Source organism: Cebidichthys violaceus, unplaced genomic scaffold (assembly GCF_023349555.1).
Source record: "Cebidichthys violaceus isolate CVI_PGR_0920_01 unplaced genomic scaffold, fCebVio1.0.p SCAF_10, whole genome shotgun sequence".
NCBI lineage: Eukaryota > Metazoa > Chordata > Actinopteri > Perciformes > Stichaeidae > Cebidichthys > Cebidichthys violaceus.
In genome coordinates, this window is record NW_027176263.1 from 2,465,320 (window position 1) to 2,480,933 (window position 15,614).

Genomic DNA, 15,614 nt, shown 5'->3' on the forward strand with positions numbered 1-15,614 from the left:
AACTGGATTTATCTATTTTACATTTTAACAGGCGATTGTTTTGATGGTTGAGACGCCCTCACCGCGCCTGGTCACCGTGCACTATCTCTGCTAGCCGCTGGAGGGCGCTGTAGTATCATTATAACCTGTCCAGTGCTCTTCCTGTCTCTTCTTCCTCGTTGGTGCGTTTGCCATGTTTGCGGAAGCCTAGTTGCTGCAGCTAGCTGGAGGCTCCTTATATTTCCTTTGCATGTTCGTTGTATCTGTTATTTATAATTCAACATGAATCTACCAAAGGGACCCGACTCTTTGTGCTTCGACAAGGATGTTTTTATGAAGGTATGAGTCATTTAAGTTTGTTAACGCGCTATCGATAGCTTGTGCTGTTAAACTAACGTTAGCTAGCATTAGCTTTTAACTGTTAAGTTTATGCTGTCTGCTCGTTTCTTAAACCTTTCTCGTTTGATATTGAATATAGATACTTAATGCTGAGTCTAAACTTAAATCACACGACATATGACATTAGTAAAAAGTAAAATGTGCATTTTGTATGATGTTTTATAGTCTGTAGCTAAGTCGATTAACGTTAGTTTTCTCTTTCCATTTTCTGCTCGTAATACTGTGTAGTTATATACAAATGTATCTGTCTGTGAACTGTTATCCTTCCGGTCTGAGGTGTCTTATTGTCGGTTGTGTGTCTGTCTGCAGGATGACTTTGACGTCGACCAGTTTGTGGCGGAGTGTCGGAAGCAGGTGCAGCTGGAGGAGATGAGGGAGGACCTGGAGCTCTACTACAAGCTGCTTAAAACGGCCATGGTGGAGCTCATCAACAAGGACTATGCCGACTTTGTTAACCTCTCCACCAACCTGGTCAGTTGTTAGTAATGTGGTTGTGGGTTGTGGACTTCACAAACAGCAGCTTGTAGTCCACAAAGTGTCCAAGTCTGTAGAGAAAAGTTCTCTTATAATTTTCGAAAAGTCAAGCTTCATCTGTATCAACTAAAATATTTTAGTTTTATGCTCTGGAAGTATAGGGGACATCAGATTACTGCATACCATGTATATTTTTAATAAATATTTTTACATTTTAAATTATAGAAAATGTTCCATTATCTATTATATTATATTATATTTTCTGTGGTGTCGAAATAGAGATATTTAGGCAGGGGGAGTGTTGTTTTCCCCTTTTTAATTCTAAGAGACCCACATGCACTCGCTTTTTTTTTTTTTATTATAGATATAGTAGTCACATAGAAGTGGTACACATCATCTGTAAGCTGGGAACCTGAAGAATAATATAATAATATAATATAATAATGAGATGCAGCACAGCAGTGTGTGTCACGTTGTTCTCATCATAGATGTGAAATAAAAATTCAATAATCCATCAAAATAAATTGTGAAAGTGTAAAAGGGCATACATTATGATACAACTATATGATGGCCATTCCCGTGCTTTATTATGTTTAGTAAGTTGTTGCTGCAATTTTCCACTGATACCTGTTATTACACAGATTTGATGCTAAATTGTACTCATATTTACCACTCAAGAATTACTACAAATTATTACAAAAATCCCTGAGATTACCACATCAAGACACCAATACTATGATTAACACCATAGGAAAAATCATGCTGTGATTTATTATCAAACACTTTTGACATTTGGAGATTTATGTTAGAATTGCAGTTTTTGGCGATTGGATAGCCAGCGCCCCGTTCTAGAACAGAAACCCTCTTATTGTCACTCTACCTAAGAAAGCCAAGTGTCCTCTGAATGCCAGAGGCCTCTAGTTTGTGCTTGTAAAGTTTCACAAAACTGATTTTATATTTTATAGAGTGACGTCAAGTTTAGAAAGAAATGGTATCACGATGTGAAATGGGTTCTATGGGGACTAGCATCATCATACATGAATACAATTGAGCTCATTGGATCCACAAGAGTCTCAGCGTCATTTCCAATTTATACAATTCTAATACTGTTTAGTGACCCCAATATGCAGAAATATTCAAATACACCATTGTTAGAATCGGCACATTTATACCGTATGCACTAAAACTGCAATGTTGCAGTTGCCCATGTTTCATGGTCCAACCATTTTATGATATTCTGTCTTTATTTATACTATAAAAATAAAGAGGGCACACCAAGCAGTTTTCATTATTAAAGTTATTCTGTGTTAGGTTAGGCGGTTTCTAATTTCAGACCTCTGCTCCTTCGTCTCAGGTGGGGATGGACAAAGCCCTCAATCAGCTTTCTGTGCCACTGGGACAGTTACGAGAGGAGGTTATGGTATGTCTTCTGATAAAGTATACTGTAAGCTTCAACTAATTCCTGCCACAGAGCGTTCATGCATATTTCTGGCTGTTATCTATTGCAGAGTCTGCGTTCCTGTGTGAGTGAGGTGATTCAGGCTATAGACAACCAGTTAGCCAAACAGGAAGATCTGCAGAAAAAAAAGGTGTGGTTCCTCTTCTTCCTGTCTGAGTGAAGCATTTGATCCTATTTTGTATTCATCATTAAACATATTTTAGAATCACCTTTAAAAAATACTCTGACCGTCTAGTTGGTCGTGTCCAGGCCGTATTGTGAACTTCATGTTGTTTCAACAAGCTATCTTTGGTGCCGTACAGATGATTAACCTGTTACTAATTATTTTCCAACTTTTCATGTAGAAGATAACCTGCAATAGTAGACAGTTCTCTACTCTACGGGACAAACTCCATTCATTTTCATCTTCCTTTTATTATCGCATCCATCAGGTGTATGTATTGAGGCTGATTCAGGTGGTGCGCTCAGTGGAGAAGATTGAGAAGATCCTCCACTCACAGAACTCCAAGGAATCCAGCTCTCTAGAAACCAGCAGGTGGGAAACCGACATGCTAACAGACCCACTGGCATCAGTTGGATAACTTAGTTGAATGTGGGCAAGTAGTGGCAGTTGGCCCCCACCAAATATCACAAATAGGATGTCCATCAGTAGATACATTCGATAAGCTAGAAAAGATCCTGTTTTTAAATTTGTATGTAAGATTTCTTTTTAGGCTGCAGTTTGAAAAGCTATATTTATATTTATATAATATTGTTTGAGCTTGATCAATGCAGGGATGTAGCCCTCAGCCTTCATGTCTGACTTCATGTCTGTCTGTGTACAGTCCCTTGTTAGCAGGTCATATCCTGGAGAGGATTGCTACAGAATTCAACCAGCTGCAGTTCCACGCTGTACAGAGCAAAGGCATGCCCCTACTGGACAAAGTCAGACCTGTAAGTGTCAATGGGTTTATCAATCAAGACCGCTGATAAATGAATAGCCACCGGGTTATTCAGTCAGTTTGTCTGTCTTGCTGATTTTCTGTCAATCCTTCAGTCATAAAATTAATTGACGAATCCACTCGCTTGGCTGTGTCCTCTGCCAGCGTATCGCAGGGATCACCTCCATGCTGCAGCAGTCTCTGGAGGGCGTGCTGATCGAGGGTCTGCAAACATCCAACGTGGTCATGGTGCGTCACTGCCTGAGGACGTATGCCACCATAGACAAGACTCGAGATGCTGAGGCCCTGGTAGGACAGGTGCTGGTCAAGCCGTACATGGACCAGGTAAACATACCACTCATATTTTGATATACTGTAGATTCCAAGGGACTTTCAGACATTATTTGATAGCATTTACAGAATATGCACGTTTCTCATTTTCCTCTTTAGGTGATCGTAGAAGAGGTGGTGAAGTTGAGTCCGAATGGCCTCCAGTTGATGTACTCTAGACTGTTGGAGTTCGTTCCTCATCACTGTAGACTGCTTAGAGAGGTCACCGGAGGAGCCATATCCAGGTATTAATATTATCATGGAGGCAAATTCATTCAAAGCATGCTTAGATCAAGCAACTCTTTGTTGTGTTGATTGTTTTGAAATCCTCTATTTGTGAAGCAAATGACCCTCTTTCATCTGTAGAGCTGTTGCATTCAGTATATTGACCACTCTTTTGAAATGTGTTTATTTAGTATTCATATATTACCAAAATTACCATGCATCATTTGCTCAACATATTTTAATATTTGAACTATTACTCCTAGTTTGTCTACATAAAATGAATCTGTGGCTGGAGTAGTGACCAAAGTAGATGCTATCATAACATATTTTGAATGTGCTGATGTTCCCTCTCTCCGCAGTGACAAAGCTGACGTAGTGCCTGGGTATGATTTCCTGGTGAACTCTGTGTGGCCAGAGATGATCAAAGGGATAGAGGAGAGGTTGGCCCACATCTTCAACCCCGGAAACCCTGACATATTCTATGAGGTACAGCCACAGTGAAACGGTGTGTGTGTGTGTGTGTGTGTGTGTGTGTGTGTGTGTGTGTGTGTGTGTGTGTGTGCGCTCTTTGTACATTTTTATGTCACATAATTCAGTGTTAGATTGAGGAGTTTCACCTGCGTGTGCTGTCTGTTGATGCTTCATATTCTTTTTTCTTTTTTTTTCTTCTTTTTTTTCTTTTTTTTAGCGTTACAGTTCAAGTATGGAGTTTGTGCGGAGGTTTGAGCGTCAGTGCAGCTCGCAGGCCAGTGTGAAGAGACTGAGAGTACATCCCTCATACACCAGCTTCCACAACAAATGGAACCTGCCTGTCTACTTTCAACTACGGTGCATATTACCTTGATATGATCGATACTCTACATACGTCAGCCCATAGATTGATGTCTCCCATGTTCTAGAGCAAATTAGACATTTTGTTGTAAGCTGCAGGCTTCACTCTTAACCATGTTGGAAGTATGACTTACATTCTTTGGAAAAATATGTTTTTACTCATTTGTTCAAAGTACAAAAACGCACTTCTTTCAGGGAATAGTTTGATATTTGCTTTCCTGATGAAAGAGATTGATACCACTCTCATGTCTATTTGTTTAATATAAAGCTGGAGCCAGCAGAGGGTTAGCTTAGCTCATCATGAACACTGGAAACGGGGGGGTGGGGTGGGGGGGGGAACTGAAATGTAAAACAACAGCTTTGTGTTGTTACAGGGGTTAATATGTATAATATTTCTTGGCTGGGACAGGAAAAGCTGGCAGTATGCTTTTTCAGAAGTGCTTGTCAGATACTTTGAATGTTAATGTAAACACATCTACCGCTCAGCTTGAATGAATATAGTCAGACGTCAGTGAAGGAGGAATTTTCTGCACAGCATGTATTTAGTCTCGCTTGTGGAACTCAAGAGACACGCTTTGATTTAAATTGCAGCCTGCCAGCATTTTTAGAAGAACATTTTTATTGTAATATAGAAAATTTCTGTCATGCAAAATTATGACTAGAAGAAATGTATAAACTGAGGATGTGTCAGCTTATTACTATACTAAGCATAACCCATAAACATGACACTGGACCTTGACTGAATGGCTATTGATCTGTGTGAAAAAGTAAAGTTGTCCACTATTTGTCAACCTCCTCCCGCCCACACACACACACACACACACACACACACACTGTAATAAGCAGGGCTTGTGACCTCATTTCACAACACAAACCTGCACAGTTCAACTGTTCTGGAAAGTCGTGAATGTCCAACGCACACAGTGGTGTTTCACGTCATGAGCATGTGCATATCAGAGCTGAATAAGCTGATAACACATTGATTGTTTTTCCAGGTACAAGGAAATAGCAGGGAGTCTGGAGAACGCCATCAGTGATGGACTTGAGGCTGCACAAGGTAGGAATTTATTTTCTATCATAAACACCAGTTTGTACCTAATCACTTGGTCAAACTAACTGTGTATCTGTGTCTGTTCATGTCCAGCTGGCAGTGTGTACCACCTGCAGGTATCTGAGGTGTTGTGGTCTTGCCTTATGAGATGTTGGTCAGACAAAATCTATCTGTCACCTCTGGCCCATCGCTTCTGGAAGCTCACACTGCAGCTCTACGCACGATATGCCAAGTTTCTTGACGAGGTAAACTTAATTAAACCTAAGGACTATAATTATTTAAAGATATTTTATAACTGTTATTCCAATAAAAAAGCAGTATGTAAGCAATGACTAGCCATGTTGCTGTGGCTTGCTTGTGTTCCTCATCTTGATTGGCGTCCGCACAGGTGTTGACTAAGACTCCATCCCCTGAAGTGACCAAAGAGCCAACCAGGCCTCTGCCGAGCTCAGCCTCCTCCACCTCCAGCCGAACGTCAATGGATGAGGGCGGCAGTGAGAGTGGGAGTCCTGCTTCTCTGTCCACCAAACAGCTGGTCTACATCGCAGCTGACATCCAAAAGCTGCAGGAGCAGGTACACACACACACACACACACACACACACACACACACACACACACACACACACACACACACACACACACACACACACACACACACACTAAATACATTTACATATGTAGTTCTAACTTTCTAATATAAAATACATTTTAAACTTATGGGGTTAACCAAGTCTAGTGGTTATCACTTAACTGTTTCTAAACTGACAGTTTGCTCGTCTTTCTCTTAGATACCAGAGTTGACAGAGATGGTCAGACAGCGGTTAGAAGCCATCGGATTCAAAAACATTGCTATCGTGGAAGGTGAGTTTGAAGTCATTTCCTCTTATTATTAATGAAGAAGAAGGAAGATTTTGTGACAATAGTATTTAGCATCTGTTGTGAAGCATTCAATATTTATCTGAATAGAAATTGTAACATTTGTGGGATTTCAAATGTTTTTGCGAGATTCCTTGGCTCTTGGCTTCCTTGTTCAATATCCCCGACTTGAGCACCAGGGCAGATCAGACCGTGTGTGTCTAGTTATACTCGTGCTCTCTTCTATTTCAGATGCTCTAACGGACTCCAAGACTTGCTTGTCAAGTAGCGTTCCCACTCTGAACACCAGGATGACCCAGCATTTGACTGAGCGCTGTTGCTGCTTCCTGAAGAGTGCCTCTGAGGTTCCGCGACTCTACCGCAGGACTAATAAGGTCAGTGGAGGTGCAAACGTGCACATATCTCGGAGGAAAACCTTTTGTCTGATTTACACAAAACCTGCAGGACGAATGCACTTGGAACTGTGTTGTGGTTAAACATGTTTTTTTTCTGGTGGAAATTCTATAAATAAATGTCAGAATTAACCTTTTGAAATGCATTGACTGGCCAGATTTTTACATTCGTATTTGCTGTAACACAGCATACTAATGAAATGTTCATAATTTACCTTGAAAATGGCAGTTCAAAAACTGGACTTTTGAAATGTATATATATTTTTTTACATATTTAGGATCTGCCAGTGCGTGCATCCGCCTACATGGACAACGCCTTACGCCCGTTACATCAGTTGCTGACCGACTCAACAGGGCTTGTCACCCCCTCTACAGCACAAGAGTGGCTGCGAGTTGCACTGTCTGACTGCACACAGAGGTAAGACCCCTGCCAAGACAAATAGACCCAGAAACATTACCAGAATTAAAAAGTATGACCTGTGCTTGAAATTTACAAAATTAGCTATTCCATTTAATATAAACTTAAACTTAGTTTAAAGACCATTTCTTTCTAAAAGGTTTTTCCAGCTGCAACCAACACATTTTGCGTTACCTAACTTTCATTTTCCATCTCTTTCAGGTATTATGAGACCATCTCAGAGGTGCTGAGCTCAGTGAGAAAGATGGAGGAGAGTCTGAAGCGATTGAAACAAGCCAGAAAAGGTGCGAGCGCGACTACCACTGCCGGAGCAAACGGTGGACTCACAGATGACAGCAAGATTCGACTTCAACTCGCATTGGATGTGGAATACCTCGGGGAACAGGTGGGTGGCGTTTGACGAGTACACAAACGCATGCAAACATCTGTGGAGGCATATATTTAAACATGTGACTATGAATGCACATTCCTTGGGCAAATATTGCTGAGGTTGCATACTGCTACTAAGTGTCATCTGAAATGCTTTGGATTATTCTCTCTTACACTGCTCTGTTGTGTGTCTCAGATCCAGAAGATGGGTCTTCAGCCAAGTGACATCCCCATGTTCTCTACTCTGATGGACCTGGTGAAAGAGGCCCGAGAGCTCGCTGAACAGAACCAGTAAAAGGTTGACTGCATAGTAACTGAAAGCCATCACATGCTGCATGGCCTGGTGGGAGTTTATAATGATCAGGCCACAAAACTGACACTACTGAAATTCTTTTTGTACAAAATCATCTCCATTTATTGCAGACGTTAAAGGTTCAATGTGTAACATGTAGCCACCTGCTCCAAAGAAATAGGGGTCTATACAGTCTAAATCTACAGTCATCAGTTATTAAAAAAAGTCCGTGGGGAGGAAGTGGTGAGGGTGCGAGTAATTTTTCCTGTTTCTGACATTTTGGGGATTTAATCGAATAAACAAACTATCAAAACGTACACAGACCATGGATGTATTATTCAAAAAAAGTACTTGGTGCAGTTCTACTCTTACACATAGCACCTTAAAATCCACAGTGCAGTAACATGTCATCAACAAGAACCGGCCAAAGTTGCCCCTGTGAATTGTTGTTGGAAACTACCGTCTGTGAGAGCGACTGGGTCATCATTGGTTCTGCTGACTGATACCCAATGCTGGTGGTATGCAATGCTCTATAGAATATGATTGTACCAATCATTATAAATGTTGGGCCAGAATGTTGCATAACAAGATTCTCAAGTCTTTAAGTTGTAAAGAGAGAATTGTCAGAAACCATATTTGTCTAAATTCTGCTACAAGGTGATGGTTTTCTCTCAAATAGTCTGTTGGTGTGTAACATGTACATTTATGTTAAAATCAAAGTTTTATAGTATAATTAACCCTGGAATAAAATAATGAATTGTGGATACAGCATTGAATGTGTGTTTTAATATAAAATGTGTTAGCTAGCTAGACGTTTGCACTTCATACATCTTTTTCCATCGACTACCAACAAATGCTACAGATTGGCGTAATATTTTTAAATCAAAGTCGAACCAAAATTTGTATTTGAATAACTGGTTTTAGATTTTTGTTTTTTTGCTGGGCACCAAAAGTTTCCATATTATTTCACACATGAATTTGCGTTTTTGTGCAGAAGCCATGGCCAGAGGCTGTACATCCGTCCTCATGTCTGTAAGTCTTTCTGTGCATCCGTCCTATTCTCATGAACGCGATGTCTCATGAACATCTGGAGGGAAATTCTTCAAATTTGGCACAAACGTCCACTTGGACACAAAGATGAACTGATTAGAATTTGGGTGTTGAAGGTCACTATGACCTCAATGTTTTGGGCCATAACTTAATTGATTTGGCAATTATTCAAACAAACAATTTTTTTTTTTAAATGGCATACTATATTATTACTTTTCTTTTACAACTTTGTATCACATTTTTGTTACATATTATACGATGACTTTTTATGACATTGACTTTTTGACATTTTTAGGACATTCAATACCACGAGATATATTGTTTTTAAAATTTTTTATGATATACTATGACCTTTTTTGACTTACTATGAGATGCCTTTTTTTTCTCGACATTCTATACTATTTTATTTTATTACATTTGGCTTGTATACTATAATTTGTTTTACAATTTTTGTTGCATACAATACTTAGACTTTTTGTGGTATGGCTTTTGACATTTTATAATATACTATACTATGACTTTTCTTTTTACATACTATGTAAAGACCTTTTTTAACATTTTGTTTTATGAACTTTTTATAACATTTCTTTGGGCGTACTATGACTCTTTTAAAATTTTTAAATTTTGTATTTAAATTAGTTTGACATACTATACTATGACCTTTTTCAACATTTTTATGACATACTATACTGTGAATTTTTACTATTACTTTTTTAAATTTGTTATGACACACTATACTTTGAGTTTTCATTGTCATTTTTGTACATACTATTCTGTGACATATCTTTTTTTTTTACATTTTATAATAAACTATAACTTGTTTTTTTTTTACTCACTATACTATGTTACTATATTATAATTGTTAATCATATTCTTTATGCCATACTATGTCGTTTTTTGACATACTATGTCGTTTTTTGACATTTTATTTTATGACTTTTTAGGAATTATTTTATGGACATAGTATACTTTTTAATTTTCAATGTCCTCTCATCTCATCTCATCTTCAACTGCGTATCTGGGATCGGGTCGCAGGGGCAACAGCTCCAGCAGGGGACCCCAAACTTCCCTTTCCCGGGCCACATTTTCACGTTTTGAATGTCAATTTTTAACTATACAATAAAATTGTATCAATATTATTTATTATTATTTTATTGATTATAATCTTCATGACATATGACTTTTTTGGACATACTATCCTATAGTTTCTATTATATTTTTCATAACATAGTTTACTATGACTTTCCTTTATAACATTTTCATGACATACTATACTATGAATTTCATGATTCATGATAAGAATAGAGAGAATCACACACAATTTCTTTTCACTGTTTCAATCGATTGAATTTCTGATTATGAATAATACATATATACTGATCCGCCAATACACAGATTCGTACACACAATCACACACACAAGTTTTTCTCATCTCTTGTTTTTGAATGAGAATAATTTGTTTTCAAAACGTTAAGTTCAAATCTCTTAACACTTAGTTTGTTGGTCACAACAGATTTTAGTTTGTCATTCATTCAAGTTAATTGAACATGTTTTGGGACATGTGCAAAGGAGTGAGTACAATTGTCTATAATTTGCACTATCACAAGGCTTACTTATCAAAACTGATGAGTTGATTCTCAGTGAAATTGTGATAATCTTTCACAATTTCTAAACATCCCTTCATTGTTTAAACCATCACAGGCAAAATTATCTATTCAATTATCAAAATCTTTCAGACATACTTGTATATTCCAAAAATATCTATGTCATGGTGTTATGTATTGTGAGGAGGTACAGTTTGTTTTTGTTAATGAATCGCAGGTTTTTATTTTTCGATGTTCTGACATCCTGATGGAAACCAATGACATTTGAACTATATTGGGAAACAATAAGTTTTATTTCAGCAATCACAAATGTTAACAAAACAAAAATATACTCTTAGATACAATATACAACGTATTAGTCATTCATCATAGAGAATCGTGGTTACTGTACCTACTCTACTGAAAAATACTGTACAGAATTCTGCTATAATAAATTTTACAGAAGAAAAACAAGTTAGGATTTTTAACAGGCTGCTTGAAAACAACTCAGCATAAAGTAAAAGCTTTTCATAAATACTGAGACAGGGATCCCCAGTGACTCCTGAGTTTGTGGAGAGATCAGCTGGTGAAAGATAACACTGTTGAATATTGATGCATCCTTCTTGAGCGAGGTTGTGCTTCATTCCTCATGTGCTGTGTGGTCATTTTTTTAGCTAGAAAACAAGAGTATGATCTTGATGAGTTTTTAAGTTCTATATAACTTTACAGTGTGGGATTAGTGATCTTTCCCAGCATGAGGATGGCGTTAGAATCGCCCTCTATAACAGAAAAGAAGAATGGCCGGTTGATGGTCAGCTTCAGAGGGACGCCTGCTTCCTGGACCTTGTCCTGAGGTTCTGCGCCTTCTTCGGACATCTCAAACAACACCTTGTTGACGGCCTGAGAGGACACAGAGAGATCTGTTAATGATACACACACACACACACACACACACACACACACACACACACACACACACACACACACACACACACACACACACACACACACACACACACACACACACACACAAAGTGTTTTTTATGACAAGATGACTGCTCATGTAGTTCACCTTATTTATAGTGAAAGGGTTGGTGTTGCTGAGTTGGCTGAATTCAGCCTGAGAGCCCAACAGCTCGGCCTCAAGTTCCGGATTCATGTAGGTCAGCAAGTCGCGCATATAAGTCACAGACGACATGGAGAACTTTGGGAGGGACAGCTCCAACAGACTGGGAGAATGGACAGAAGGAGAGACAGATTGTAAAGTAAAAGTATTTGAAATGAAATGGGACTGTACCCAACTCGATCTCGCTTTGAAATATATTGCTCTGTGTGTATATAAATTCCTTGTATGTGCAAATCTACTTGACAATAAAACTCTTTCTGATATTGATTTCTGAAACTGCAATTGTAACTATTACATCATGCAATAACTCTTAATTACAATGAAATCACCCTAAGATTATAGACTGAGCTATTCAACACAAAAAGTGAAATTTGAACAGAAATACACATTATTGGCTACTGAAAATACTATGAGTCGCATGACATAGATGGAATTAAAAATGGATGCACAACAGGTATTACAATTTTCAGTCCCCCAGCCTGTGGTATTGTGAATGACATAAAGATAAGATAAGATAATTCTTAAGATAAGAAGACTTTAAGGTCATATTAGGTCTGGATTTAGGGTTTTATAAAAGCACAATACTCACCCTTCCTGGAGGCTCTGGTGCCATTCAGACATGACGCCAGTGAGCAGCTTAGACTCAATGTCTTGGAGGTTGGAACTTTCATGAGGCAGGACCAGCAACATATAGGACCGTTTGCTCAGAGACAGCTTGATAACTGTGCACCGCCGTACCTTCATGGGGACAAAAGAAAAATATTACATTTGAATACTCACCCAAGTAAATTTCATATTTAACAGCTGCAAATATGTGATGATAAACAATATCCTGAACTAAAATTTACCTTGTCATTCAGGTAGTGGTACTGACCCGTGTGGGTCATCAGTGCAGCCATCACTGTGGTTGTTTCATCCACATGAAACTCCTGCAAGGAGGTCTTCTCTGGTTGAAAAGCTGTCCTCCAGTTGCCTAAATAGACACAACCAAAGAACACAATCAGGTACTGCAAGGTGGCGCAGTAGTTGACAGAACTCAGGACTTCAGTTTGGTACATCATCTGGGTCAACTGCACAAAGCTAAGTTTGACTGACACATGTACGTATATGTTGTATGTTACATGTACAGCTATTTCATTTATTGCAAATTTGACTGTGGTCATAATAAGTGGTATCGGGCTAAACACAAAGTCAGATTTGACTTTATATCATGGAACTCACTGTGCGTAAACTGTAAAATAAATTGAGAGGAAGAAAAAACACACCTTGGAAGTTGAAGGAAGAAACAAATAGAAGGTCGCTGCTGGAGTTCAGATCTTTGAAGATGCCCTTCACCCTCCCGTCTGATGTCTTCTCCACAAAGCTGTTCACCAGCTGCTCGGCCTCTTGAGGTTTGGAGAAGTCCACGCCGCGGATGAACGACGTGTCAGAGAACTCCTGCATGCCTTGGATAAAGTTCTCGGAGAGCTGAGCGTCCTGGCGAATGAAGGTCCAGACCTGGGTGGTGATTTCATCTTTGGGTCCGTCGTCCACCAGAGAGTTAATGCCCTGCAGGGTCTTGAGAACCTTGTGTCCATCCACGAAGGACACGCAGTCCTCTCGGTCGGTTTCTCTGCTCAGGCCTAGTAGAAGCTACAAGGAAAGGATTGATTTGGTAAAGATTAACATCTTTGAGTGAACAAAAAGACCTGATTATCACATAGATGGTTAGGGCTGTATCAATCATCCCCTCTTTCAAAATAGTAAAGGATCAGCAGGTTCTGCTAGCCAAAAACCCTTTTGGAATATCACCACAATGAGAACAAATCAAAAGCAAAGACCTGGAATAAGCTTGCAGTCTTCTTGGAGGCCCCCAGGAAGAAGGTGACGAAGGATCCAAAGGTGTTGACTGGAGAGAACAGGGTGTTGGTGCTCTGCTGCTTACTGCTGACAGCCTGGTACATCCTCAGGCCCACAGAGTTTAACAGCTCTGCCAGGACCGCCGTCCTCACTGTGATGTTCTGCCTCTGTGTGTCCAGTTTCGATGGGTCCCTGCTGTCTGGTGTGAGGACTTCAATATCAAGGGGGGCCACAGGAAGCGTCTCCAGAGGCTTGGAGGTCTGGGTGTGCAGGGTTTCGCAGCTGAAATTCTCTGCGGCAAATAGGTAGAAGGGGTGGACGTAGACGCGGTTGGCTTGGCTTCCTGAGAGGTAGCAGCAGAGTAGAAAGGCTAGAAGAGGCGACCGCATTTTGTTGGTAGTCACCTTAAAATGATTCCTTCTGTGGAGATAGACAGCTATTTTTAGTTCACAATGAATTACCTTGACCATATCAACCCATTAACTGCCTCTTGAGTCTTAGCGAGCACTTTGCATTGGGCGGCTTGTGAATGCCATATCACTACTAATGTGACTCTCGTCAGAAATCTGGCTGGATCTGGTTTTCCGTCTCCGACAGGATTGGCTGGCAGGAACATTGGACATAGAGCGGCATGTCAGTGATGGATTGATTGCTCTTTGTGTGTCCTCTCTCATGCTGGTCAGTGAATGAGAGCAGGCATTACCCTCTGCAACAGAGGTCGCATAGATAATGAAGACACATCTAGGCACATCTGTGTGCAAATTTGTATGTGTTCACAGACTAAAATAAGATGGATGTTTCATTTGGATATTGTTTGTTGTATATTTGGATCCTGTTAAGGCAGCTTTGAGATTAGGGACACAAACTGCGTGTGCTCAGGCAGGCATCAGACCAAATTGTCAACATATATTAAGACAAAACTGTTCACTTTGATTGGAAAATATGATTATTGCGTAAAATTTGGCTGCATGCTGTAATAACTGAACACATAAACACATAATCTTGAATAAATTAATAGATGTTTCACAGAACAAACTTTTACACACACACACACACACACACACACACACACACACACACACACACACACACACACACACACACACACATATAGTAAGTATATAGATATTTCTCATTGCAATTTTGTTGCTGGAGCTCCTATTGAATGCAGAGTAAACGCTGATGTATTGCAGTTGGCCTTCTAAGTTGAACTGACAACTTTTACTCCTTCATGAACACTTTTTATGCGTTAACCTAGATGTCTTGTCTGTGCAGGAGAATAACTTTGGTGAGTGCTCTTATGCAAAAATAGGACTTTATCCTTTGAGTTGAACGAGCAGAAATGTGGACTGATGGACTCTTGTAAGAGGTGAGCAAACACTAGATTTTCCTTCTATTTGGAAATGCACCATAGGACATGGCCTTGGTACCTAATCAATAAAACCGGCGCACTCAAATGTTCTTATACATAACGTACCCACCCAATTCATTATCGCTGATGTTTTCTTTCTAGACTACATTTTTTTGTTCATTCAGATTCATTATAGCCTTGTCTTTATGTTCAATTTTACTTGTACCGTTTATTTCTATTAAGTAAATAACCCATAAATAAAACAAAAAGCTTCTCAGAGGACACATTTTAGACATTTAGAACATGATGTTTAGCTTTTGAAGAACATAATGGATTAGTCCAAGCAGTTATAGGACTCCAAACATTTCCCCTCATCTCTGAAGAGTCTGTACATTCACTGCACTGCACAATCAAAAGACGATTGCTGAGATAAAGTAAAAGTTTGCTCATACCGTATGTGTCTGCTGCTGCTGAGTGAGGTGCTGAGTGAGGTCCTGGCTACTCTGCTCCCTTACTTTAAACCGGCCAGCCAGTTGCGGTGCTCCCACCCTGATTACTGATTAACCAAGGCAGAATTGAGTCAGGGGCTCTGCTGTCATGACTTACTTTGTACTGACGCACTGGTCTGACAGAGAGAGAAAGACCACC

General features: G+C 39.5%; 2 protein-coding genes across 2 annotated transcripts; one reads left to right on the plus strand and one right to left on the minus strand.

The window, feature by feature from the left end:
• Window positions 1-169: 169 nt before the first annotated feature.
• cog2 (component of oligomeric golgi complex 2) lies at window positions 170-8,788 on the plus strand. Its single transcript, XM_068720549.1, has 18 exons — window positions 170-318; window positions 688-849; window positions 2,207-2,272; window positions 2,361-2,441; window positions 2,743-2,846; window positions 3,136-3,244; window positions 3,397-3,576; window positions 3,682-3,806; window positions 4,146-4,272; window positions 4,475-4,614; window positions 5,613-5,674; window positions 5,762-5,913; window positions 6,057-6,242; window positions 6,459-6,531; window positions 6,778-6,920; window positions 7,217-7,356; window positions 7,558-7,741; window positions 7,922-8,788. The coding sequence occupies exons 1-18, from the start codon at window positions 262-264 to the stop codon at window positions 8,018-8,020; spliced, it is 2,190 nt and encodes a 729-aa protein (XP_068576650.1). The 5' UTR covers window positions 170-261; the 3' UTR covers window positions 8,021-8,788.
• A 2,157-nt stretch (window positions 8,789-10,945) lies between these two features.
• On the minus strand, window positions 10,946-15,526 carry agt (angiotensinogen). The gene is made up of 7 exons (XM_068720574.1): window positions 15,419-15,526; window positions 13,597-14,035; window positions 13,042-13,408; window positions 12,625-12,749; window positions 12,366-12,514; window positions 11,723-11,879; window positions 10,946-11,550 (listed from the first exon to the last, which is right to left on the minus strand). Exons 2-7 carry the CDS (start codon window positions 14,002-14,004, stop codon window positions 11,374-11,376), a joined length of 1,383 nt encoding a protein of 460 aa, XP_068576675.1. The 5' UTR covers window positions 14,005-14,035; window positions 15,419-15,526; the 3' UTR covers window positions 10,946-11,373.
• Window positions 15,527-15,614: the final 88 nt, after the last annotated feature.